This window comes from Mustela lutreola, chromosome 2 (genome assembly GCF_030435805.1).
Source record: "Mustela lutreola isolate mMusLut2 chromosome 2, mMusLut2.pri, whole genome shotgun sequence".
In the NCBI taxonomy this organism is placed as follows: Eukaryota; Metazoa; Chordata; class Mammalia; order Carnivora; family Mustelidae; genus Mustela; species Mustela lutreola.
Window position 1 is genome coordinate 156,620,726 of NC_081291.1, and position 27,518 is coordinate 156,648,243.

At 37.6% G+C, this 27,518-nt stretch overlaps 1 protein-coding gene across 6 annotated transcripts in view; it reads right to left on the reverse strand.

The window, feature by feature from the left end:
- RASA2 (RAS p21 protein activator 2) overlaps positions 1-27,518 on the reverse strand; it is a 142,125-nt gene that overhangs the window by 6,582 nt on the left and 108,025 nt on the right. For 3 of the 6 annotated variants that reach the window (XM_059163908.1, XM_059163913.1, XM_059163912.1), the window contains exons 18-24: positions 23,378-23,451; positions 22,738-22,847; positions 12,083-12,165; positions 10,992-11,200; positions 9,978-10,081; positions 9,471-9,660; positions 3,151-3,243 (exon numbers count right to left, since the gene is read on the reverse strand). In XM_059163908.1, coding sequence (XP_059019891.1) covers positions 3,151-3,243; positions 9,471-9,660; positions 9,978-10,081; positions 10,992-11,200; positions 12,083-12,165; positions 22,738-22,847; positions 23,378-23,451 — 863 coding nt within the window. Of the gene's footprint in view, positions 1-3,150; positions 3,244-3,444; positions 6,461-9,470; positions 9,661-9,977; positions 10,082-10,991; positions 11,201-12,082; positions 12,166-22,737; positions 22,848-23,377; positions 23,452-27,518 lie in introns of those variants that run through there. The other 3 variants (XM_059163909.1, XM_059163911.1, XM_059163910.1) reach the window with 3 other exon arrangements.

Below are 27,518 nucleotides of genomic sequence, written 5' to 3' on the forward strand. Positions count from 1 at the left end.
TAAATTATCTACACAAACTGTTGGGGAGGGGTGAGTGGGAGTTGTCTGCATATGGAACTTATAGAAGGATCCTCAGGTCACTCTGGTCCAGTCTCTAGCTTGACCACAACCTAAAGGCTTCATCTTAGGGCTCCCGTGTTTAGCAGAGTGCTTAGTGCATAGCAAGGGCCTAACACCTTGTTCTTGAAGACAAAAACTTAAACATTTTACATGTATAGGGGAACCAAACCTAAAGATGTTAGCCGACCAAGATCATAAAGGTAGTTTCTAGCTGAGTCGTGACTTCCAATCAGTGTCACTGCTCCTCCATCATTAGCCACTGTCATTCATTCATTCATGGAATGTGCATTAAGTCTCCTCATCTAAGAGCGAGGGGCTGTGGGGCACAATAAGCCCCTCTTCACTCTCAGGAAGAATCATTTACAATCTACTGAGGAAGATATGATAACTGTACAAAACTAGATACAATACATGCATGTACAAAGTAATTTAAATGAATCTTTTCTAGGAGTCATTGACATGCACACAGATAAAGCACAAACCAACCGCTTCTTACAGTTTTTCGCTTCTCAGTAACCAGTTGCTTAGGCTACTAGATCTTTCTAGACTCCTTTCTCCTACGTTCCTGTGTCAACAAATCTTATTGATACCTTCAGTTCTATCCAGAATCTAATCACTCCTTAGATGCTCTGTGCTATCACCCTGGGGCCCAGCCGTTGCCATCCCTCACAGGATTAGGATATTAGTTGACTGGCTTTCCCACTTCTTCCTAGACCTCCCTTGAGACCTCTCTCAACTCGGCAGTCACAACAACCCACAGAAGGTCAGTTGGTCATGTCATTTCACTGTGCAATACCCTCTACCACCCGGCTCCTACCATTCCCCTCACACATTTTGCTGTGGCCACACTAAGGTCCTTGCTGCCTCTGAGCACACCCTACATTTTATTTCTTCTGTGAGGATCTTTCTCCACACATCCATCGAACTCCTTTCCTCACCTCCTCGTTCAAATCTCTCCTTCCAAGTGCACCCCACATCTTTGGGCTCCATGCGTGGCACTCCCTGACTCCTGTCCTTGTTGTGCCCCATCATACTAACTACCATCTGACAGCTTACACATATTCAGGCCTCCTTCTCCCTGTGAGTTGTAAGCTCCAGCAAAGCAGTGATTTTGGCAGTATCCTCACTCCTGACACATATTTCGATGGAGAATTTAGGACTGAGATTCGGGCTCAGGATTTAGGATTTAATACATCAGCCCTCATTCCAGTGTTTCTCAAACTTTAAAAACGTGATCTGGGGCACCTGGGTGGCTCAGTGGGTTAAAGCCTCAGGTCATGATCCCAGGGTCCTGGGATGGTGCCCCGTATTGGGCTCTCTGCTTGGCAGGGAGCCTGCCTCCTCCTCTCTCTCTTCCTACTTGTGATCTCTGTCAAATAAATAAACAAAATCTTAAAAAAAAAAAAAAAAGTGATCCTCATTAACACAAGTATCTCAGGCTCCATTTTGAAAAGGGCCTCCGGGTGAGAATCAGTCTCCTATGCATTTGTATCAGTAAGATTTTGTTGAGCTTTTTCAGTAGTTTGAATAATGAAAAGAGGTGTGTGTATTTTCAAGTGTAAAATTTATAACATTGACTATGCCTTTTCAAATTATATACCTTGCCTCCCCTGAGCTCTTTGTCTCCTTTGGGAGATTCTGATAGGCCTCTTTGCCTATCAGAGGAGTCATTGCCATGCACACAGATAAAGCACTCCATCCTGCACTGAGAATCCATCTAAAATGATGGGTGGTTCTTGAATGGGCAGTGTGGCTTTCTCAGTTCTCAGCTGAGAAATATGCTAAATTTGGAAAACGATGTTGTTCACTATAGGCAACAGAATTCTTCCTTGTTGACCAAAAACTTTATGTATTTGAGGACTAAACTCCATGTCAAAAAGCAGACTGACACAAGGAAAACACAAAGCTTCTGACAGTATGAAACAAAGAGAACTTGAAATACAAGGCAAAAAACAAAACAAATCTTCAAAGGACTGTCAACAGGTTACACTACCTCTGGGCTAACATAAAATATAGGCATAAGCTTAAAATACGGTGCAAATGGTATCACGAAGCTAAGAAGTCAAATGGATGAAGAATGAAACTTTTGGCCACAGAAGTGGCCAAATCTCAGGTAAGTATGCCTAAGAGGAAACAAGGCCAAAGTCTCTGAACATCAGTGATTGAAGTTGAAGCATGTCATGTCTGTCTAAGAAAGGTTATTCTCTGAAGGCCACTGACTTGGGAGTAGCAGTGTCAGCAATCAGAATCCAGCAGTGGTAGCTATGCCTTCTTACTTTAGTGTACACAAAAAGGGACTTTATTTGGCCTCAGGGGTCTCCTCTTTTGGAATCATGCAATTTGGAAGGGCGAAGTATGGCACCCCCTCTCATTAAAGAACTAGTTTGTTTACATTATAGAATATACCGTGAAGTCTTTGAAGTTTCTGACAAGTTTTCTTTTTTAAAAGATTTTATTTATTTATTTAACACAGAGAGAGGTCGTCACAAGTAGGCAGAGAGGCAGGCAGAGAGAGAGGTGGAAGCAGGCTCCCCGCTGAGCAGAAAGTCCGATGCAGGGCTCAATCTCAGGATCCTGAAACCATGACCCACTGAGGCTTAACCCACTGAGCCACCCTGGTGCCCCTGACCAGTTTTCTTCTAATACATGAGCTAGTCTGAGTGGGATTCTTTTATTTCGATAAAAGCAGGATCCGGATTCCTTCCTCTTTATTAACCTTAAACTCTTCTGGAGTTACAAGGGCTAAGTTTTATGGAGGTTTATTTAGAAATGCTAAGAGGGCTGCTGTGGCACTAACAGGGAAGTATTCTGGCTTCTCTCCTTGGGGGCACAAGTTACCCACTAAACTGGTCTTTGGTGCTGTTACTTTATCTTCTCTAAACAATTCAGCAAAATGGCACAACATGATCAAATTCTAACACCCAGAAGGACTGCACTGATGGTCAAGCTACCGGGCAGGGTAATGTACAGGAGTCAATATAGGACCTGAGTTACCAGAAGCTCTGATGTCAACTGCTTTTGAGAAAAGTAGAAATGGGGTTTTTCAAAAAGTCTAACACAGGCTGAAAAAGTCAGCTCTGAACTACTTACCCAGAGAGGGGTGGAATACATTCCCACACAATGGCTGTTGGGAATGAAGGGATCCCACACAGTCCCTCCGTACTGTAGGTCCTCAAAACAAGTCTGTTGAATGAATAAGGACCACAGTCCATCAAAAATCAGCCAAGTTAAGTGCAAGAAAAGAATCCTGAGCCCTTTTAAAACAGATGACTTTGTTCTTCTTTGTTACTGAGGACTTCTTGTTTGCTATTCCCTTCCTAGCAGGCAAGGTACAATAATTTTAAGAATTCCTAAATCAGTAAGAAAGTAAGGTCTCACAGAGAATAGACAGGCTTCTTGTAATTTATTTGAGTTATTTCCAAGCGACAGTTACAAAAGTTTTAAATTTTTATAATACTCTTGATAAGAAAATAAAATTTAAATAAAAATACATTCTCAACAATACAACATGGTTACACAAATTCACTACATTAAGTTTTGAGAACTTACATATTCAAACTGGACACTGTAAAAATCAATATTTACTAGCAACATATTAATTTCTAAGTTAATAAAAATGGAAGCAGATAATATCGGTCAAGACAGGTAATTTAACTCTAGAATGAGCCTGTATTTTTAGCATACTGTAAGGACACCAAAAAGGCTTTTTGTAGCATTGTCATTACAGGATGTACCATTTAGAGCAAATTAAAGGTGCTTTTACTTTAAAAAAAAAAAAGGGGGGGGGACCTGTTTTCTAAAACCTGGCAAGAAGGAGCCTTTCTGATAAATGAATGAAATTAGGTTTCAGAAACAAACAAAAGCCATATCATTCATCATTTTTTTTAATAATAAGGAAAATTTAGTCCTGACATTTAACCATTACCCATGACATTATAAACATATTTCTTTGGCAAACAAAATCATTCAATTTGATAAATTATATTCCTGGGGGTAAAAAAACTTTGCTATTGCCATCATTTTATTAAATGAATATTAAAAAACCAAACTTAAAAAATCCACAACAAACAGGAACAGATCACAACTGCAACTGATGGAAATGGCTAAACTAAGAACCAGAACTGGCACTGACGGAAAGAGTTTCTCCAAATCATCTTTTCTCTCCTTCTAAGCGTTTTCAGGTTTTTAGGGTGAAGTGAGCTGTCATGTATTTTCTTCAAGTGTGGAAAAGGCAGAGAAAGCAGATCTGGTAGCAAAGATCAAGTACTCATAGTAACAGCAGAGGAATGACAGCCTTGGAAGCAAGTACCTAGGTTATCTTAGGGTCCTACTGACACGGTCTCTTATTTCAGTAGACTTTCAAAAAAAATTAATTTCACATTACCTCTTTTAAGTTGATTAATTCCAGTCAAACAGGCTGTTTAAAAGTGTCATGTGAATTCAAATTCAGAGTTATGTGTTCACATAGCGTTGGTCCCTTTGACAATGCCATGATCTTTAAAAGCAATCATGACTGGGGATTTGGTATTAGAAATACTTAAAAAATATTTATTTTGCCTTGAAAAAGAGCAGAGGACTAAAATAGCCACTAAAGAATAACAAGCGGTATTTGGCAATGCTCACATGTCCTTTTCAGGTAGGCATCTCAGATTCTTAAAAAAAACTTTCAATCTGAATGAAATTCAGCAATGAGAAATTTATTAAATTGTTAAATTCTTTCACATTTATAAATCAGTGTAATTTATGGAACACACAAGTTCATAAAATTTATGAATTTTATTTGTCTTTAAGGTGGGCTAGGAATAAACCTACCATAATGGAGACTAGGACCAATTCTTAAATAAAACAGAATGATCTTCACAAGTCATTTAGAGAAATACATTGCTCAGTTATAATCACTTACGAACTTTGATTGTGTGTCAATGGTCTTTAAAAAAATTCCCTAGTAACAATATAATTTAAAAACAATTACCAATAACATAATTGGCAAAGTGTATCCTGATATATAGCTTATGCTCAGGAAAACAAAAAAAAAGCACTAGCTAGACTTACATTAGTAAGTCACAGTTTTAAACAGAAATATGTAAATACTCCAGGATTCAAAGTACCACATTTAGAAAATATTTTAAATTTTAAAAGACAAAATAAGAGTACCATGTTTTTTAATACTGATGAAGCAACGTGTATCCCTCTTAACTTCAAGGAGGCAACTTGCTTCGACTACTTATTTACAATTACGTTTTTTAGGATAAAAGTAATTAGGGGAAAAGAGGATTCAAACGTTGCTTGCCCAAACTCCATTTGGCTAGCAGGCAATAAGAAAACAGCAATGAAATATAAACATTTTCAAGAAAGCACTATTTCTAGACTTAAACACTGATCATTCAACTGATCATAAAGATTAGATACCACAGAGTATCTAAAGTATAATCTGGGGCAGCCCAGATTATTAAAGTGCGCCTAGTGACTGTTCTTGAGTTAGCTCTCACCCTCACACTAGGAGAAGGGTGTCCTTATGGTGACCCTTATAATAACATGGAGTAACAGGTGAAGTCAAGTGATTTTCCCACCACCTTTTTTCACTGACTACTGTGTCTTCTTTTTCAGAAGAGATGTCCTTACAAGTCATGTTAATTCGAACTTTCAAATCAAGAAAATGAGTACCTGATATTTAAAACAATGAAAAAAAAATTAGTGGTCTCACTGTATTTTATCTGCCATCACTCATCCCAAATGTAAACAAGATGCACACAACAGTATATGTTCCCTGATTCCTCCTGAGTTCTGTTTACATCTTTAAATAGGCAAAAGGATCTACCAACCTTCAAGGATGCTCTGGCAGTTTTCAAAAGTCCCTACTATAATCTGTCATGACTAACAGATGGAAGGAAAAATCTTTTTTTCCTTTTTGAAGAGGGAGGGTCTAGATGAACTAAATGGAAAGCTGTGAATTGTCATGGATTGGATTATGTAAAACATAACATTGGCAGTATAGAGCAGGCACTAATGGTAGTGAAAAGTCCACAGAACATGGAGTGTTACAAGAAGAGATGGTTTCTTGCTATGGAGGAGTTCTCCTTTTGTTACAAAGCTTCTTTAGGAAGATTCTTTCTATTAAAAAGAAGCTGCAGATACATGGCTTTTGACATAAGATACGAAAGAATCTTGAGTTTCAAATTCTCTAGTAATGCATCAATAGCAGGATTCCCAAACAGTTACTTTCAATTATTAAATATTAAATACAATGTGAATATAGGTGACACTGAAGCCAATGTTCATTCTTAAATACCAGGAACAAAATAAACGATGAACTGACAAACTCCAACAAAAACAGTATTTTCCAGTTCCTCTAAACCAGTTGGTCACACTCTAAGATGTTTTTCCTACAATTGGATTTTCCCTAGAAAATAAAACAATTTTTCAAAAGTTAGAATATGTAACATTTAAAGATTTTATTTATTTGATAGAGAAAGAAACAGTGAGAGAGGGAATACAGGCAGGGGGAGTGGGAGAGGGAGAAGCAGGCTTCCTGCTGAGCAGGGAGCCTGATGCAGGGCTTGATCCCAGGACCCTGGGATCACGACCTGAGCCGAAGGCAGACACCCAACAACTGAGCCACCCAGGCGCCCCAATATATAGCATTTTAAAAAGTGACAAATTATTTTACAGTATCCATTAAGTATTTGTAATTTTCCCTCGATAATCTCTCATCATGTCTTTTCTTTTCTTTTTTTTTTAAAGATTTTATTTATTTATTTGTCAGAGAGAGAGAATACGTGCACACAAGCCGGGGGAGCGGCAGGCAAAGGCAGAGGGAGCACTAGTCTCTCTGATGAGCAAGGAGCCTGATGTGGGACTCATCCCAGGAACCTAAGATCATGACCTGAGCTGAAGGCAGATGCTTAACTGACTGAACCACCCAGGCATCTCTCTCAAAGTCTTATTTCATTAATTCAACAAGTATTTATAGATCACCTATTAAATGCTGGGCACTATTTTAGGAGCTGTGGATATAGCAGTAAACAAAATAGATAAAACCTTTCTCTCATGGAGCTTACTTTCTGCTATAGGGAAAGTAAAACGAACAAGGAAACTACTTTGCACAAGAGACTGATTTAAAAAAAATATATATATATTTATTTATTTACTTACTTCTGGTTGGGGAGAGAGAGGGAGAGGGAACAAGAGCACCTATGTTTGCAGGGGGAGGGGCAAGAGAAGCAGACTCTGACTGAGTGGGGAGATGGAGGTGGGGGTCGATGCCACAACCCTGAGATCTCAATTCAAGTGGAAATCAAGAGCTGGACACTCAACCTACTGAGCCACCTTGGCACCCTGAGAGACTGATATGTATATTTGTGTGTGTGTGTGTGTGTGTGTGTGTGTGTGTGTGTGTGTGTGTATATATATATATATATATATATATATATATATATATTTTAAAGATTTCATTTATTTGAGAGAGAGAGCAAGAGAGAAAGTACTAGTAGGGTGAAGGGCAGAGGGAGAAGCAGACTTCCCAGTGAGCAGGGAGCCCAAGGCAGGGCGGATCCCAGGGACTCTGGCACCATGACCTGAGCGAAAGGCAGATGCCCAATCGACTGAGGTGCCCCAAGACTGATACTTTTTAATAGAGAAAAATAAAGGTGGGAAAAGGTAGGGTGTGTGTGTCTGTCAGGGGCAAGGGACAGGTACTATCTAAGAAGAGTGGTCAAGCACTGGCTAGGACTTCAAATGGAAATTTCTGGGGACTTCAAGAAAACTGTATTAGCACTGTGGGAAGAGAACCAATTATACTACTATAGAGAAGATGGGATTCGGATGGTTACAATAAACTTTTTAATGTACTGAACCTTCTATCTAGGGAGCACTTGTATCTGTCAAACTGATTTTTATTGTTCATAAATCACAAATATAATTAATAATCACATTTTTAAAAGAGAGAGAACAGGCGAGGGGGGAGAGAATCCCGAGCAGGCTCCTCACCCAGAGCAGAGCCTGGGTGGGTGGGTGGGTGGGGTTCAATCTCATGACCCTGAGATCATGACCTGAGCTGAAACTAAGAGTCAGATGCTCAAATGACTGAGCGACCTAAGTGCCCCAATGATCACATTATTTTAAGAACACTTAAAACGGTGGGGCCAGGATTCAAAGCCCCCTCACTAATTAGTGGTAAAACCTTGGGCAAAGTACTTAACATCTCCAAGCCTCAGTTTCTCCAGCTGTAAAGTGGGAATATAACCACGTGGGGCTGATGTGAGGATGAATGAGACAGTGTATATTGTGGTCTAAGAACTATCTCCTCCCTATTGACCTCGTGCAAACGGAACTCTGATCCTAGTGTTGATACTGTGAAGCCCTATGTTCCAGGGAAAGCTAGAGGTACTTTAGATAAGGTTCTTTTCTCTTAGAAGGAAATAACATCTTTCTGCCTCTGGATACTACTACACAAAAAATCATGAACTGTTTCAGCTCATCCATGACCATGAAGGGACAAAGCTGAGGATGACAGAAATCACCTTTTGAGGACAGGTAAGTGTCTAGATGGTCCATGATAACAATACTGAGTTGCTGGTCTAACCGACTAGAGAAGTTAGGACTTAATCTGTGATATTAAGAAATGTCCTCCTCTCTTGTAGGATGCCTTAGTGGCTCAGTTGGTTAAGGGTCTGCCTTTGGCTTGGGTCATGATCTCAGGGTCTTGGGATTGAGCCCTGCTTCATGCTCTGTGCTTAATGAGGAGTCTGCTTCTCCCTCTCCCTCTGCCTTTCCCCCCAGCTCATGCTCTTTCTCTTTCTCAAATAAAATCTTAAAAAAAATTAAAATAAAAATTTTCCTATTGGTTAAGCCACCTCAGTGGAGATTCTAAATACTCTCTACAGAATATGATGTAAAATAGGTACAGTGCCTGGTGGTGGACTAAGCTCCTGATGAAGTGTTAGATGCTCCTGCTGTCATCCGCTGTAACAGTCACCTACATCTGAGATGGACCCAAAGAACCAATTAGAATGTGACTTGTATAATCGACTAGCACTTCTGGCATTTTCATGGCTAATTCTTTTTCAGTCTTAGTATATATAAGACAGTGTGGAAGATATTAAGTTGGAAGAGTAAGGGTAAAAACAAAACAAAAACAAAAGCTACTATGTATTTAATGAAGTAATTAATTTTAACCTTAAAAGTGGTGATGAAGTACAGCACCAACATAATGAAACAACAGCGGAACTGTAAAAGCAAAGATCACTGGGTGAGTGGCCAGGGGAGCTTCTGCACAAGAGAGGTTTTGAGCGGGGTCTTGAAAGACGAAGGTAAACCTGAAGGAACCTGCCTGTCAGGTTTGAGTAAAGAGTAGTAGCTGGAATCTCAAACAATGTTTAAAAACATGTTTAAAGTATCTTAAAAATACTTACTTGCTCCCATATTTTGCACTACTTGATCTTTTCTTCCTATACTTTTCATGAGGTTCATCTAGCTTCTCTATGATGCTTTTTATTTGCTGAATTGTCTTGAAGGTTGTTACAGAATCCTCGATTACAAAGTTAGAATAATCATCAGGCTCTTTCTGTGGTCCTTGGTAGACTGCTATAGTTCCACAAGCCTCTAAAAGGAGCAGTACAATATTTGATCAGAAATCTAAATTCCATAAACGTAACTTTCAGTATAATAAGAACTATTTGAGTGTCTCAAGCTAGGAAGACTTCCCCCTGGTAATGCACACATAACCCACATACTTTCATTTCATTAATTATGAACACATTTATGCAAAAACAGTATCTTCGTGAGTATCTATGAAAAACACCCCTTTGGGAGTTTATCAATGTCCACATAAGTAACATTTTGGTAAAACTATGCAATTACTTCAGGAATTGGTAATGAAGGATCATGGCTATATAAAAATATTCTAATAGTATATTTACCTTCCATTTTCTGCAGCTTAAGTAAACTGAGGGTAAAAAGGGAATAAATTCTTTCTGTTTCTCTGTCTTCATCAATATCTATTTGGATGTCTGCAGGTACCCCTCTATGGTAAAAATGAAATTAAAGACATTGAAACATTTCATTTTGTTAACATGCCAAAAACTTTTGATGACTTGAGATTAAAAAACAAAACCTCAGAACTTTGCAGAAGGAAACTCAGATATCTAGTCTCATTTGTCAATTTAATAAAATGGGGCCAAGAGAGGTCATTAGTGGAAATCTAATCCAAAATCCAATCTAAGAGAAATCATTTTTGTAACACCTATGCTTCATCACAAAAGCAATATATTTCTTCTTAAGTGCATAAGGGTACAATGGCTTTTCCATACAATTAGTAAGAGAATGTGAAGTCTTTCCTTGCTCAGGCTTGTGCCTCTACTTCGATGGTGCTCCCCACCAACCCCACTATTTTTAAAAAAATTTTTATTAACATATAATGTATTACTAGCTCCAAGGGTACAGGTCTGTGAATCACCAGATTTATACACTTCACAGCACTCACCATAGCACATACCCTCCCCAATGTCCATCACCCAACCACCCTCTCCCATCCCCCTACCCCAGCAACCCTCAGTTCATTTTGTGAGATTAAGAGTCTTTTTATGCCAACCGCACTTTTTTTGACTTGTGTCACCACTACTTATTTGAAAACAATTTCATCACTCCAAGAAGAAACCCAGTATCCTTTAGCACTCCCCAAACCACCCTCCCTCCAGGCCATCACAATCACTAATCTACTGTCTATAAATTTACCTATTCTGAATACTTTATATCAAAGTCATCATATAGAGTATGGCCTCTGTTTCTGACTTCTTTCACTTAGTATGTTTTCAAGGTCCATCCATGTTGCAGCATGTATCAATACTTTATTCCATTTTATGGCTGATAATATTCCATTCTATTGATACACCACACTTAAAACACTGCTTTTTTTTAATCAGAAAGAAACTTACGCAGTACATGGCTTGCAGCCAAGAGCGTTTTCACTAGTCTCCAGACAGCAGAGCCAGTTTCCGTTGAGATACGCAGAGGGATGATAAAAGCTGAGCCTGTTCTGATTGCATCGGCTCACCCTGCAGAGTACGTCTATCCATTCATTAGCTTCTACACAATTATTTGCCTGGACATAGAGTGGTTTCTCCATATGTATTACTTGGAACATCTTCATATGCAATTAAGATAAAAAGTTAGAAACAGAGTCTAAAAAACCAACACAGTACAAACAGAAAAAGGTATATAAGAGAAATACAGTTTGCTTGGCTAGGTAACTGCAGCTCTGATATCTTACAAATAGTTACTTTTCAAGTAAATTAGTTCCAAGGACAATCTGAGTCACATGGTACTAAGCAGTACAACAGAATGTAATTTTTAGAAGTCAAACATGTCCAAAGAATGGACTATCATATAAATAGGAATAAAGGAAGGGAACTGTGGATGGAGGAAAAAGTATGAGTAAGGACAAAGCAGTGGGAGAATACAGAGAAATGGGAAATCACCCCGATTGGTTTGAGTATACAGTATATAAGATTGCACAGATTGGCTAGGACTATAATATTATTAAAGATTTGAAAGGTCAGATTAGAGAAGTACTGAGAAAAGTACCTTTAACTTAATAGGCTAGGCAGACTATATAAAGCAACAACAATGTACTTTGTTACTTATATAAAAAAAAATTATTATTTTTTAAAGATTTTATTTATTTATTTGACAGAGATCACAAGTAGGTAGAGAAGCAGGCAGAGAGAGAGAGCCCGATGTGGGGCTTGATCCCAGTACCCTGGGATCACCTAAGCCGAAGGCAGAGGCTTTAACCCACTGAGCCGCCCAGGCACCCCTAAAACATTTTCTTTAAAAAAATTTTTAATTGAGTATAGTGGACACACAATGTTCCATTAGTTCCAGGAAAAATAATGGACAATTTTAAGAAAATTCTAGTCAAAGACGAAAATATTAATGATTAATGGCAAATACAAAACCTTGAACATTTTCAATCAAGGAATATGTGTAATTTAAAAAGCTTTAAGTGATTATTCATGTAACTTACATTTTTCTTATTGAAAGAGCTCTCTTCCAGTTTTTCTACAGCAAGAATGTTTTTCACTGGAATTGTGTAAATTGCATCTTTGCCTAAATAATAAAAGAAGTAGAACAAAATTAAAATGATTTCCATAAGAATTATAAGTAAGAGATTAATTCTGTAAGGTTTAAGCCATCCTCTTCACAGCAAGAATATAAGTAACCTAAAGATTTCCAAATGATATACATGAAAGTATTCTTTGTTTTAAGGAACTGATGAATTTTGCTTGTTTTTTATAAGTTACTTTCTCTTCACCTTTTTCAATATAAAATTTAAAACATTTTTAAGGAAAAAAAAACATTTTTAAGGAAAAATGTGAGAATAAATTTGATCCTGATGTAGAAAATTAAAATGCTGTATTTTGTAACAATTATATGGGAACTATAAAAATACCATACTTAGTAGTAGAGGCCTGGTCAATTACGTATCTTGCCCAGATACGTAATTTTCTTTGAGGGAGTTCTCTCACATTAATGGGTGAATCAGACTGCTAAGCAGATTTTTCTGTTTTAACAGTCTAATACTTAAAGGACTAACCCTGAAAACAATGATTCTAAATTGAAAAACTGTTTAGTACTATCATATACTAGGTGGTCAGATGACTAGAACTACCAAATTTACTCTTAAGAAATATAGGGAACAAGAGTAAAAACTTTATTTGGTAAAGTGAATCCTTTACACCTAATTTAGAAATTTGAGTTTGCCTTTTAAAGGAGCTCCATTATAATATGGCATGACGATATGATGCATTTCGATTTACAATTTACCTGAGAATATACTGTATCTCATATAGTCATAGAAACTAAAAGCAAATATAATTATGGCTTTTCCTTGTCATTTGTAATGTTCTTAGAAAAACTGAAGCTTTGCTTTAATTCTCCCACTGTTTAATGACCTGTATACTGAAGTGCTGCAAATTAAGAATTTTACATTCATACCGGTCCATGGGTTCATATACAGCTTTCTGGTCAAGGAAAATTACTTGGTTAAGAAATGTTTTGGGTCTTGAACAGATAGGTTAACCTAAAATAGCTATTAAGTCCAGCTGCTGGTATAAAATCTAAAATTTGTGTAATTCAAGCAGATGTGATGTATAATTTTTTAGAAAAAATAAATTGACTTAATTCAACTATCATACATTTAATGTCTAGTATATACCAGAGAGTCTTCTAACCACCTGAGATACAGCAGTAAACAGAAAATATAAGGCCCCTAATGAAGTCTGCATTTAGGTCTGGAAAGACTTACAAAAGACAAGTATTAGGTAGAGATAAATGCTATAATGAAAATAACCTAAGGTGATAGAAAGTAGCTGGGAAGTTACTTTAAACTGGATGGTTAGGGAAAACTTTTCTCAGGAAACAACATTTAAATCTACAAATACAAATCCTAAGTGAATGAGAAAATAAGAAAAGACTATCAGCAGTCTCCTGGAGGCAGACAAGATCAAATTTATGGCATTGGTGGGGGGGTGGGGGAGGAGAGTAAACTGAAGGAAGCCACAGCCCAAATTACATGTAGGAAAAGACATCTGCAGAAGTGGGAGTAGTCAGAAGAGAGCGTCAAGCCAGAATCACTGGACACAGAAAGCTGGGTATTGGGGACACAAGGACACACACACTCAGACATACATCAGGATGATTAACAGGTAAGCTGCATCTGGAAGAGCTCCCCCTCCCTTAGCTTGTACTAAGCAGCAGTCAACAGAGGTTTATATCCCAGGCTAAGCAGTAATGTTCCTACTGCGGTTGCAGAGCAGTGCCATGTCACAGGTATTTGCTAACCCTCGGGAGGGAAGGAAAACAGCCACACCAGAAGACAAGAAGCAGCCTTGCCCCTCAGCAGTTTGTCCTGTACCTCCCTCACTCACAATTACTGGCGGTGAGCTACTGAACACTCAAGCAGGTGAACAGAATGTAAAAACACAAAGATGAACAAATCACCAAAAAGATCACCAAATGATGAGAGAAACCAGCACCCTGAAAGAGGGACAAGATAAAACAAAGAGAATAACATCTGAGGAAATGAGGGATACAATAAAGTACCTCTGGGTACTGATCTACATGGAGTAGCACCACAGAGATTCCAGAGAATTTAGTAGTTTTGCAGGAATTTCTATCTTTAGATTTGTTTAATACACAATCACATACCCTAGAACTGCTTTATTTGTTCATTCTGGGCAAGTTATAACATAACATATGTAGAGAAAGTATATTGCTCCCAGGCATATGTCAATAGAGTTAACTTCACAGTTACTAGTGTTAACTGAAACGAATTACAAGGTGATTACTAAAATAGAAGACTTTACTGATGACTCTACAAAAATACTGTAAAAAAGGAGAAAGAAACAAAAGGACAAAGAAACAAAGTTTAAAAAGTTAAGAGCCATGATGGACGTATGTATCAGTTTCAATACCTAATAAGAATTCCAGAAACAGAACAGGGTGTTCAGGAGAAAATTACCCATGAAAATGTCCCAGAGATTAAAAACAAACAAACAAACAAAAACAACAACAACAAAAAACCCTCCAGCCTGAAAGAATCCAACAAGTGCTGAGCAGCATGGAAGGAAAAAGTCCGTAATCTCACACTGGGCAGTAAAATATTAGAACATGAAGGCTAAAGAAATTCTTAGAGTTACTAGGGAGAAGAATCAAGACACAATCAGCCTGACATCAAAATTTTCACCAGCAACAATGGGAACTAGCAAACCATGGAGCAGTATCTTCAAAGTTCTCAGGGAAAGTGATTTTAAATCTAGCCTATCATTCAAGAATAAGGGTAAAATAGACTTTTAAAAAATTATGCATGGACTCAGAAAATTTATCAGCCATAAGCCTACTGAAATAATTCCTTGAGGAAGCACTCTTGCAAAATAAATAATAAATGCAGGAAAAGGCAAATATGTAAGAAATAGCGCTGGGCAAAAAATCAGCAAAACTGACAAAATGGATAGAAAATTATGAAAGTATAATGTAAAAAAGGCAAAAGAAAAAGAGAAAATAGTCTTACAGAGCCACATGACTTCATTAGGGAGATGCCTGGGAAAATAACAAATTGAAAGCATCCTATTATTCTTTTCCTAATTGAATGGAGACTTTGATTAACTGCAGACATTAAGATAAACATACAACAAATGTATTGTTGTTCTCCTGTATGCAATTTGTCCTCTGTTCTTCTGCTTTTGAGATTTTTTGTATTTCTCTGATTTAATTACTGTATGTCTAAGTGTGATTTTCATTGTATTTATCACACTTGGAGTTCACTGACCTTCTTAGATCTGTAAAATAATGCTTTTCACCACATTTGAGGCCATTATTTAAGTATTTTTTCTGCTTTCTCTACTCTCCTTCTGACACCAACCATGTTAGACTGTCTGATATTGTTCCAAAAGCCACTGAGGTTCTATTGCTTTTTCCTTTTTCTTTTTTTTTTTTCTCTCCATCTTTTTCCTCCGTGTTTCCAGACTGGATAATTTCTACTAATCTACATTCAAGTTCCCTGAACTTCTCTTTACTATTTCAACTGAAATACTGCACTTCTAGATTTCCATTTGATTCTTTTTAGTAGGTTTTTTTTTTTTTTTCAGCATAACAGTATTCCTTGTTTTTGCACCACACCCAGTGCTCCATGCAATCTGTGCCCTAATACCCACCACCTGGTTCCCCCAACCTCCTACCCCCGCCACTTCAAACCCCTCAGATTGTTTTTCAGAGTCTACAGTCTCTCATGGTTCACCTCCCCTTCCAATTTCCCCCAACTCCCTTCTCCTCTCTAACTCCCCTTGTCCTCTATGTTATTTGTTATGCTCCACAAATAAGTGAAACCATATGATAATTGACTCTCTCTGCTTGACTTATTTCACTCAGCATAATCTCTTCCAGTCCCATCCATGTTGCTACAAAAGTTGGGTATTCATCCTTTCTGATAGTTTCTAATGTTTCTTTTACTGAAATCCTTCTTTACTCAGGACTGTTTGTAACAATAAGTGCCTGAAGTACTTGTAATATCTTTAAAATTCATGTCTGCAATTCCAACATGAAAATTACATAGGGGTCTACTTCTACTGACTACTTTTTCTCTTGACTATGTGTCTTGTTTTATTGTTTCTGCTCAAACTTGTTAATGTTTCATTGTTTACTGGACATAATAAATGAAATTATGTAGAGCCTGGATTCAGTTACCTTACCTTAAACAGTTATATTAATTGGTCACTCTGAGACCTGGCTTTATACTTTATTCTTAATCTTAGAACAGCCTTTACTGCTGAGCCACTGCCTTTTTGCTATTTCAATGAAAACCCCAGCGTGTTCATTAAGCCCTTCTAAAATTCCAAAATGTTTCTTCTGGGTAGAAAAGAAACTGAATTTCTGTTCACCATTTTAAATCCTTCCTGTTACTGCTTTTCAGCAGCTTCTTTGAAATTCCCTTGCATAAACAGTTGAAGAAGTCAGCCAAGGATTTCTGGGGAGTTCATATACAGATTGGAAGGCTCATCCTCTTTTTCCTCAATTTCCACCTCCTCTGGCAGCCTTGAACTATATCTTCTAACACCTCAAGCCAGTAAAACTGTGGCTTCCTCCTTAAATTTCAGCCATCTCACACTGTAGAGGCTAGGAGTGCTTCAGAGAGAGAAAAGGTATATAGTAATATATTCCAACATGTTTCCCATTTTTGAGGGTCAAATCCTTCAGAGTTGTCTTTTATATTCTTCCAAGTTAACTGTTTTCTATGAAAGAATTAGTTTAATACCAACATACTTCATTTTATTGTGTTGCTTTATTGCACTTCACAGATACTGTGGTTTTTATAAATTGAAGGTCTGTGGCAATCCTGCATCAAGCAAGTCTACTGGTACCATTTTTTCCAGCAGCATTTGCTCTTTTCGTGTCTGCGTCACATTTTGGTAATTCTCCTAGTATTTCAAACTTTCCCGTTATTATTATATTTGTTATGGTAATCAGTGATCTTTTATATTACTATTGTAATTCTTCTAGGGTGCCATGGACTATGCCCATATAAGACAGCAAACCCAAGTGATAAATGTTATGCGTGTTCTGAATGTTACACCAACCAGCCATTCTCCCATGTGTCTCCCTACTCTTTGGTCCTCCCCTGTTCTCTGAGACACAATACTGTAATCAGGCTAATTAATAACCCTACAATGGAATCTATTCTTGTGAAGACTGGTGAAATGATAAACAAAGACTTAGAATATTATCTAAACTTAATTGATAAAGCAATGCCCCTTGGAACAATTTGTTACTTAAACTATAACCCCTGGAGGATTTTACTAGTTGCCAAGCACATTTAGATATGGCCTTAAGAAAAACATATACTGGCAACAGGTCTTGGGAGAAGGACAATACACGACAGTAAAGCTGGGCAGCTGGGGATGCCTGGCTCGCTCAGAGCGGAACTCTGCCTCTTCACAGAAGCCAGGCAGCATGGAATGCCCGGCCAGCCCAGGGCGAAATGCCACCCGCTTCAGGGAAGCCTGAAGCCGAGCACCCGGGAACACTGGGTCAGCTCAAGGTGGAACGAAATACAGCCTGCTTCCCTTTTCCGTTATCGCTCCTTTCTCTTCCCAGAAGCGCCCATCAATTTTTAGATGAGTCCTTTGAATGTGCTTGGTTAACTATAAACTTTATCCTCCTTACTTGTCCTCAAGATGTGTGACTAACGTTTGACCTTCACCGGTCCTTCTGTTAGCTATTGTTTCTATCCAATAAAAGTGAGACTGTGGAGTTGCTTGTGGTAGCAGTCTTTTCGACTGTTGTCCCCTGCTCCCAGTCTCTTGCAGCTGGCTTGTTTGTGCTAATTCTTCTCCCATTGCCGACTGGAAGTGGCAAAGTGTTCAAGTCAAAGGGAGAGTTGTACATCTCACTTTAAATCAAAAGCTAGAAATTACTAAGCTTAGTGAGGAAGGAATGCTGAAAGCCAAGATACACCGAAAGCTAGGCTGCATGAGAAAAGTTTGAAGCTAGCAGAAAAAGAAGGAAAGAAGCTGTCTCCATAACACAAAAGTACAAAGTAAAGCAGCAAGTGCTGATGTAGAAGCTGCAGCAAGTTATTCAGAAGATCTAGCTAAGATAACTGATAAAGGTAGCAAGACTAAACAACAGATATTCCATGTACATTGCAAGAAGATGTCATCTAGGACTTTCATAGCTAGAAAGAAGTCAATACCTGGCTTCAAGGCTTCAAAGTCTCAAAGGACAGGCTCTCTTGTTACGAACAAATGAAGCTGACTTTAAATTGAAGCCAATGCTTATTTACCATTCTAAAAATCTTAGGGCCCTTAAAAATTATGCTGAATCTACTCTGCCTTGCTAACTAGAACAAAGCCTGGCTGATAGCACATCTGTTTACAACATAGTATAGCATATATTTCAGACTTACTGCTCAGGAAAAGACATTCCTTTCAAAATATTAAGGCTCCTAACAATGCACCTGGTCACCCAAGTGCTCTGCTGAGGATATACAATGAGATTAATTTCATGCCTGCTAATACAACTCCATTCTGTAGCCCATGGATCAAGGAGGAATTCTGACTTTTAAGTCTTAATACTTAACATTTCTTAAGGCTATGGCTGCCACAGATGGTGGTTCCTCTGATGGATCTGAGCAACATAAATTGTAACCTTCTGGAAAGGATTTACCATTCTAGATGCCTTAAGAACATTTGTGATTTGTAAGAAGAGGTCAAAATACCAACATTAACAGGAGTTTGGAAGAAAGGTGATTCCAGCCCTCACTGAAAACTTTGAAAGGTTTAAGACCTCAATGCAGGAAGTAACTACAGATGTGCTGGAAGGAATATGAGAACTAGAGTTAGAAGTGGAGCCTGAAGATGTGATTGACCATTGAACTTCAATGGATGAGGAGTCTTATTACGGATGAGCAAAGAAAGTAGCTTCTTGAAATGGAATCTATTCTTGTGAAGACGCTGTGAAGACTGGTGAAATGATAAACCAAGACTTAGAATATTACCTAAACTTAATTGATAAAGCAATGGAAGAGTTTGAGAGGAATGACTCCAATTTTGAAAGAAGTTCTACTGACTGTAAAATGCTATCAAAGAGCATCACATACTCTTGAAAAATCATTCATGAAAGAAGAGTCATTGATGTGGCAAATTTCACAGTTGTCTTATTTTATGAAATTGCCACAGCTACCCAACCTTCAGCAATCACCACCCTGAGTAGCCAGCAGCCAAATAACAAGTCAAGACCCTTCATCAGCAAAAAGATTACAACTTGCTGATAACTCAGAAGATTGTTCACATTTTTTTTTTAGCAATAAAGTATTTTAAATTAAGGTATGTACATTGTCTTTTTTAGACATAATGCTATTACACACTTAATAGATAGCAGTAGAGCATAAAGAGAATTTTTATACATACCGGGAAGCCAAAAAATTCATTTGATTCACCTTACTGTTAATTACCTTTACTGCTATGGTCTGGAACCAAACCCACCAAATCTCTGGGTTATGGCTAAACAAGCTCCTTCACTATAGAGAACGCATGGGTCTGTTTTCAAAAAGGCAACTTCAACACTGTAGTTGTGTAAGCTCAAATCCTTGGAGTTACCCTTGCCTTGCCTTTCTCTCACTCTTGGTATCTGATCCTTTAGCAAAACACCTGAGTACTATCTTTAAAAAAGATCCAGAACATGAAGGGTGCCTCTTGATTCAGAATACTAGCGTCCAGTAAGAGGCAGAGCAAAAGACCTAATGGTTTACAGCCATTTATAGAAAATCTGGGAGACATGCTTTCAGACACCAAAGTCACACAGCAAATGTAGCAAGAGATTTAACTAGGAGTCTTGGCTATCCAGGAACAGCAAGGAAACAGGAAGTAAGTAAAACATCTGCTTAAACAGAGAATCCAAAGCCCATGCATTTCCTCCATAGAGGAAAGTCCTTAAGTCTTACATAAGAGCATCTTAATGTACAATTTTAACACACACAATACCTGTATCCTCATTCACAGTATATTTTAGTAAAAAATTGAGCTGGGTGATGAAGGTGGGTGTGAGATGTTACATTATGGTTCGCTGACAGCACAAGAAATTTAATGTAACAGCCTGCATATAAAGGGGATAGAGAAAAACTGTATAAAGCAAACACAGGAACATAAAAGCACAGCAGTCCAAGGCATTTAGCTGGGGAGTAAACAGCTGCACATACCCATAAGCAGCCCTGAAAACACCACTAAACCAAAGCACTACATAATAAGTAATATTATCAATGACAACCCCAAGTCATCTAGAAAATGGTAACTTACGTTCAATGAATTCTTTTTTAGAAGGCAGGGAAGCATGTAATACATTTTGGAAAAATCCATCAAAATAGTTAAAACAAAAACCATGGATGCTTAAAACTGTAGGCTTTGATAAGTAATCCTGAAACTTCATATAATAGAGCTTATTCCTCCAAAGTCATTCCAGTATATTAAATTCCTTAAGGCCTGAAAACAATGTAATTTCTAATGTGCCTTTTTTATACTTAATCACTCTATAGAATTTTATCCTCATAAGATCACTAGCTAAAACAGAGGTTCTTAAAAACCACTGAAGAACTTTGGATCTACAAACTCACTGAAATTATATGCAAAATTTTGTGTCTAGTTTGTATGTACACTTTTCTGGAGGAAAAAGGCCTGAGCTATTACCTGATTCTTGATTCTGATTCTAAAGCCAAAAAAGACTTTAGAATACTAGTTTGGATTAGAAAATACTTTAAATGAGGAAAAACCAGCTAATTTATTAATGGAGAATGACTAACTTATATTTTATTTCAAGGTACTATGAATGTAAATATAATTAGTATATTATGACAGCTACTTTTTTTAAAGCTGCTATATATGTGAAAGCATTTATATAGTGTTCAATATAAGTTATGACTTCTAAAATACTCAAAATATATTTAGCTTAAAAAATGCTTGCCTGGAAGGTGAAGTATGTAGCTTATGTTCTTTTGTCATCTGACTACATAACAAATTATCTGGATGCCTAAAAATAAAATGACTTTGATTTCTTATATCTTACTAATACCCTTGGCTATATGCAGTCATTTTGGTAGAGCCATAATAAAGAATTATGAAACAATTTTTCTTCTCACTCTACTCTTCAAAAATGTCCACTGAAACATTCTACTTAGTTGAATCTACATTCTCTTGAAAGCACCCAATGACTGGTGTTTGCTCTCATTTCAGAATTTACAGCAGAAGCTCTCTTTAGCAGATCTTTACCTACAGAGCTAATGGATTAACTGAGGCTCTCCATGTACACTGTAAAACATAACAAATGATGCTCATGGGATGCAGAATGCTTGTGGTTACTAGGCTTCTATCTGTTAAGCCTGCCTCCTTCTGTTTCCGTTGGCTAGGCTTGTTTTGTTTACCAACTCCACTGGGTTTGTTCCCAAACCTATTTATGCAATTTTTCCATGTTATAATAACTTATTTAAATATATGTAAAGTGACAAAATAAATGCCCCCCATTAAGAGGTTTACTATTTATCTGAAAATCAGGTGAGTGTTTTGAGAAGCTTCAAAAGAGGAGATCCATACCCATATAAGTAAAGTTGATTTATATGGGCGTGAGACATCTATAAAAGTTTAGGGGTGACTACCATGAAATCTAGGTGGATTCTGTATTGGAATTGCTTTTCAAGTATTTAAGTTCTAGATTCACTTTGGAGAAATCAACCAGAAAATTGATGCTTTATGGGTATATTTGCACAAGAAAGACAAAGGGTAATAAATCCAATTGATAGATCCATATTCAAAGAAAAGATCTTGATTATCAAAAGATTAGTAAATAAATATATAAATATTTAAGATACATATGTACCTTTTTGTCTGTTTTTAAATGATTTTTGCTTTAAGGGAACATCCTTGTGTCCTGATCATTGTGAATGTAAGGGATTCTACTAAATGTGATTCATGATGTAGTTATTATATTCTTGTTAAGATACCAGAAGGAGCTAATGGCCTTCTGTGGATCATGCTTTACCCTAAAGGAATAAACTTAAAATATGGGCATTTTAAGCAGCGTATCAGTCCACTGCCTTTCTAAATCCCTCAAATCACACTGTAGGAAGATGGCTTTCTTCATCCGAACAACCCCCTGTGCTTTCTCAGGAGGCAAATCATTAAAATTTCCATATTGAAGACAGCTTGGCCAAAAGTCTAGAACGAATCTGATAACTATATAGGAATCAAAATCTATGGTATAACTATGGGAATTTTTAGCTGATGCTATCCAGCAAATCACTGAAATACTCTAATTTATTAGATACGGATTCTTACCAATTTGGCTCTGAGAATTAAAAGAAACTCCCAAGTTCTAGGTAACTGGAATTTACCAAGGATTTTTTAGAAAACAGAGCATGTGTGAGGGGAAAAAAATGGAATTTACATGGTGTCGCCTGCCAGGTATTTACTGTATCCTTAATGTGTGTGCATCACTGTGAGAAACTATACACTGCAGTAATTATTGGTGAAAAGCTTGGCCAGAGTTATACTAAGCAGCAAAAAAAAAAAAAAAAAAAAAAAAAAAAGCCATCTTCACTGAAAACAAGGAAAAAGCCCCAAAATAAAGCATAAACACAACTACCTGGCTGTTTGTGGTAGGTGAGCTCTCTGCTTGTTAAGCAGAACCACCGTTTCTTGAAATTCTTTTTCCCAATCCGAGTTCTTCCCTGAGCTCTTTTATACATCTCACTGCCAAAACAACAGATAGGAAAGTTTAGTTACAAATATTAAAATAGTTCATCCACAACAAAAACTGTTCTTTGACATGAAAGGCCATGTAAGATCATATTAAGTATATGAAAATGTCTTTGTTATCTATAACTTCTGTATTTATTTTGGTCATGCTAAGGGAATAAAGTCTTAATTTAATACTTATAATTGTGCTATTCAGAACTGAAAGGACCAAACTTTAACTAAAGTTCCCCTTTAACTTCCAATGATAACACTGCTTCAAGACTGAAGAGTGCTGTTACTTTTTCAAAGTATTCTAATATCCATAATCTCATTACAGTTACAAAACTACTCCAGGACCACATGAACAAGGAATCATTCCCATGTGGCATAAAGTTCATACGACAGTGTGACCTACCTAATGGATGTTACTTAAGCAGTTCTAATACAGAACAAACCTCAGATTTCCTCACTTCCAGACCCATGCTTTTTGTACTCACATCACATCTATACTGACATGACTTTAATCTCTAAATTCATTAAATTACCCTTCTTTCAGGTGCACAGGCTCACTCGTACCACTGGATTCTTTAGTTTCAGTAGATGAAATTTCATCCAAGAACTAAATAGAGAAATGGGCAAAAATTACATTTTGTGATAACATACATCAAAAATTCAGTTTATCTTCAATATATAAAGTTCTTTAAAGAATACATGTAATTATAACTTATAAAGCAAAACACATATTTAATTGTAGAGGAAGTCTAAATTACACACTGGATAGGTGTTCTAAAGAGTTTATTCTCAAGTCACTTAAAACCCAGAATATGTTTCCCTAAAAAATAGCTCAATCTACAGTCCTTAAACTACCATTCTGAAATCTATAAAGTTCTGAATAAAAAGAGTTGTTTTACTTTTTGATTGACAGTAAACTCATCTGGGGGCACAACTTAATTTGAACTATCAAAGGCTATCTATAGTCTGTATTTATCTTACTTAGTGTGAATATTTATACATTGTACTCTCTGTGTTTGATTATGGTGTGTTACCTTGGGCCCCATGGGGGTGTAATAGGTATAATAGCACAGACCTATTATCTTTTAAAACTGAAAAACTGAATTCTGAAATATTTCTGGTCCCAAAGATTTTAGATAAAGGACTGTGAACCTATATTATATGTCAGAATCACCAAATTATGGCTTAGTGGCCAAATTCAACCTGCAGCCTGCTTTTTTTGCAAGGCCTGTGAGTTAAGAACAGTTTTTCTATTTTTAAAGGGCTGCAAGAACAAAAAGAAGAATATGGGAAAGACCCTATGTGGCCAGAAAAGCCTAAAATATTTATTCACTGGCCTTTCACAGAAAAGATTTTGCTGAATTCTATTATGTATGACTGACTGCAGCCCTGAGAGATAGTATTTCATGATTATGACTGAAATGTAATTGGGTTCTCTGGAAGAAAGTGGAAATCTATTCACCATTTATAAACTTCCTAGGGAGAATGGGAAGATGGTGGCTCAAGAAAATTTGGAGTAACCATCTCTAGCCATGGAAAGCCACTCCTGTGAAGAGCAGTTAGCTTCATGAACATGCTACCTTGACTGGTCAAGAGCTTCCTGGCACATGGCTGTCTCTTCACAGGAAAGAGAAATTAGTATTTCAAGGAACAATTCTTGTTCTTAGAGAAGAATTCTACTTTGTCCCATAAATGAACTGCCTCTTTGTCTAGCCCTTGCTTTTTCCTTTATACTTTTCTATGTTGTCCCACTTGGGACTAAGAAAAAAAAAAGTACATTCAAATAGCAAAGACATTGAGGCACAAAGGCACAAGTACCTAATCTAAATAAGAATTCACGTGGAGTCATATTGTCTCAAGACTGGCTTAAGACTGCCCACTAGAAGCTACACTACGTGTTTCCTTCTAGCACCTAAGAAAGAAATCTTGGTTAAGTGCAGGATTAAGAACAAAGTTTCTTTTGCATTATATTATATGTGGTGATACAGAATAGGTATATGTATATAAGGGAACTAAATGGGGCGCCTGGGTGGCTGAGTCAGTTAAGCGCCTGACTCTTGATTTTGGCCCAGGTCATAATCTCAGAATTGTGAGGTAGAACTCCTGCTTAAGATTCTCTCTCTCCGGGGCACCTGGGTGGCTCAGTGGGTTAAAGCCTCTGCCTTCCACTCGGGTCATGATCCCAGGGTCCTAGGACTGAGCCCCTCATCGGGCTCGCTGCTTGACAGGGAGCCTGCTTCCTCCTCTCTCTCTGCCTGCCTCTTTACCTACTTGTGATCTCTGTCTGTCAAATAAATAAATAAAAATCTTAAAAAAAAAAAAAAAAAAAAAAAAAAAAAAAAAAAAAGAAGGGGCGCCTAGGTGGCTCAGTGGTTTGGGCTGCTGCCTTCAGCTCGGGTCATGATCTCAGGGTCCTGGGATCAAGCCCCGCATCGGGCTCCCTGCTCCGCAGGAAGCCTGCTTCCCTCTCTCTCTCTCTCTCTGCCTGCCTCTCTGTCTACTTGTGATCTCTGTCTGTCAAATAAATAAAATCTTTAAAAAAAAAAAAAAAAAAAAAGAAGATTCTCTCTCTCTCTTCCTCTACCCCTCCCCCAACTCTCTCTTTGCTCTCTCCCAAATAAATAAATAAAAATCTTAAAAAAAAAAAAGTATACAACCAACAGACATTTCTGCAAAGAAGATATCCGGATGGCCAAAAGACATATGAAAAAGTGCTCCGTATCACTCAGCATCAGGGAAATACAAATCAAAACCACAGTGTGATACCACCTCATGCCAGTCAGAATGGCTCAAGTTAACAAGAAACAACAGATGTTGGCAAGGATGTGGAGAAAGGGGAAGCTCTCCTATACTGTTGGTGGGAATGCAAACTGGTGCAGCCACTCTGGAAATCAGTAGAGGTTCCTCAAAAAGTCAAAAATAAAGCTACCCTATGACCCAGCAGTTGTACTACTGGGTATTTACCCTAAAGATACAAATGTAGTAATCTGAAGAGGCACATGCACCCCAATGTTTATAGCAGCAATGTTCGTAATAGCCAAACTATGGAAAGAACATAGATGTCCATCAACAGATGAATAGATAAAGAAGATGTGGTATATATATATATATATATATATACACAGTGGAATACTATGCAGCCATCAAAACCCTGAAATCTTGTCATTTGCAACGATGTGTTTAGAACTAGAGGGTATTATGCTAAGTGAAATAAGTCAATCAGAGAAAGACAATTATCATATGATCTCTCTGATATGAGGAATTTGAGAGGCAGGGCAGGGAGTTGTGGTTGGGTAAGGAGGGAAAAAAAAAGAAAGAAGATGGGATCAGGAGAGAGATGAACCATAAGAGACTCTTAATCTCAGGAAACAAACTGAGGGTTGCTGAGGGGCTGGGGGTAGGGATGGGGTGGCTGGGTTATGGATGCTGGGGAGGGTATGTGCTATGGTAAGTGTTGTGCACTGTGTAAGACCGATGATTCACAGACCTGTACCCCTGAAACAAATAATACATTGTATGTTAATTAAAAAATAATTAAAAAATTTTTTAAAAGCATACAAAGGAACTAAACAAGTGTCCTATCACATAGGATAGACCAGTTCTTATAGATGGACCATCCACTAATGGCGGGTAAGAGACATACTTGAATATTTTATTTCTTAGTGTTTGCCTGAAGGCACTGATTTATTTGAAAATTATTTATCATTTATTTATAATTACTGGATTTATCATCTGTTATATTTATAAGGAACTATGGGGTAAATTCAATTATATAAAGTGAAAGAAAGCGGGGCGCCTGGGTGGCTCAGTGGGTTAAAGCCTCTGCCTTCGGCTCAGGTCATGATCTCAGGGTCCTGGGATCAAGCCCCACATTGGGCTCTCTGCTCACAGGGAGCCTGCTTCCTCCTCCCTCTCTCTGCCTACTTCTCTCCCTACTTGTGACCTCTGTCTGTCAAATAAATAAATAAAATCTTAAAAAAAAAAAAAAGGAAAGAAAACATAAAAATTAAGATGAACTTTATGGAGGGTGAATATAGGTCCCAGTTTGCTCAGGGCCATCCCTGTCTATAGCTGTGGTCCCAACATTATCAATAGTACTCATTTTCACTCTTTAAAGTACCCAGGTTTGGACACTAAATTCTATGGTCACTCTGTTAATAGAACTATCCATGTTGCCCTTCCTAAAGCCTATGGGAACAGTACACCAACACAAAATGAGAAACTGGAATTCATAGGCTTTTGCAGTTTCTAGCAATGTACATATTCAGACTTAGCTAGCAAACAATAAAGAAAACTCTCAGATTAGGACAAAATATCCTATCCTAGTGTAGGAGTCTAGATCCACATCTAAAACAAGAAATGTACTATAGTGATAGCCCATGAGAATGTGAATAGCTGACACAGGACAGATCAGGAACAGGCTCAACTCTTGGCACTCTTAAGTATTTCCTTCACTGACATTATCAACTCTACACATTCTGATAGGGAAAAAAAAAAAAAAAAAAATCAGCGGCTCCCATAGCCTAGGTCATAAAAAAAATGACAAAACAACCCTCAAACAAAAGATAGTACATTATAATCTTGCCAACAAAAGTCTGCCTACACTGTCCCACAAATGTTTCAACAATGTCCTACAAATAAAAGGGCACTTCTCCTCAAAAGCCTTCAGTGGTT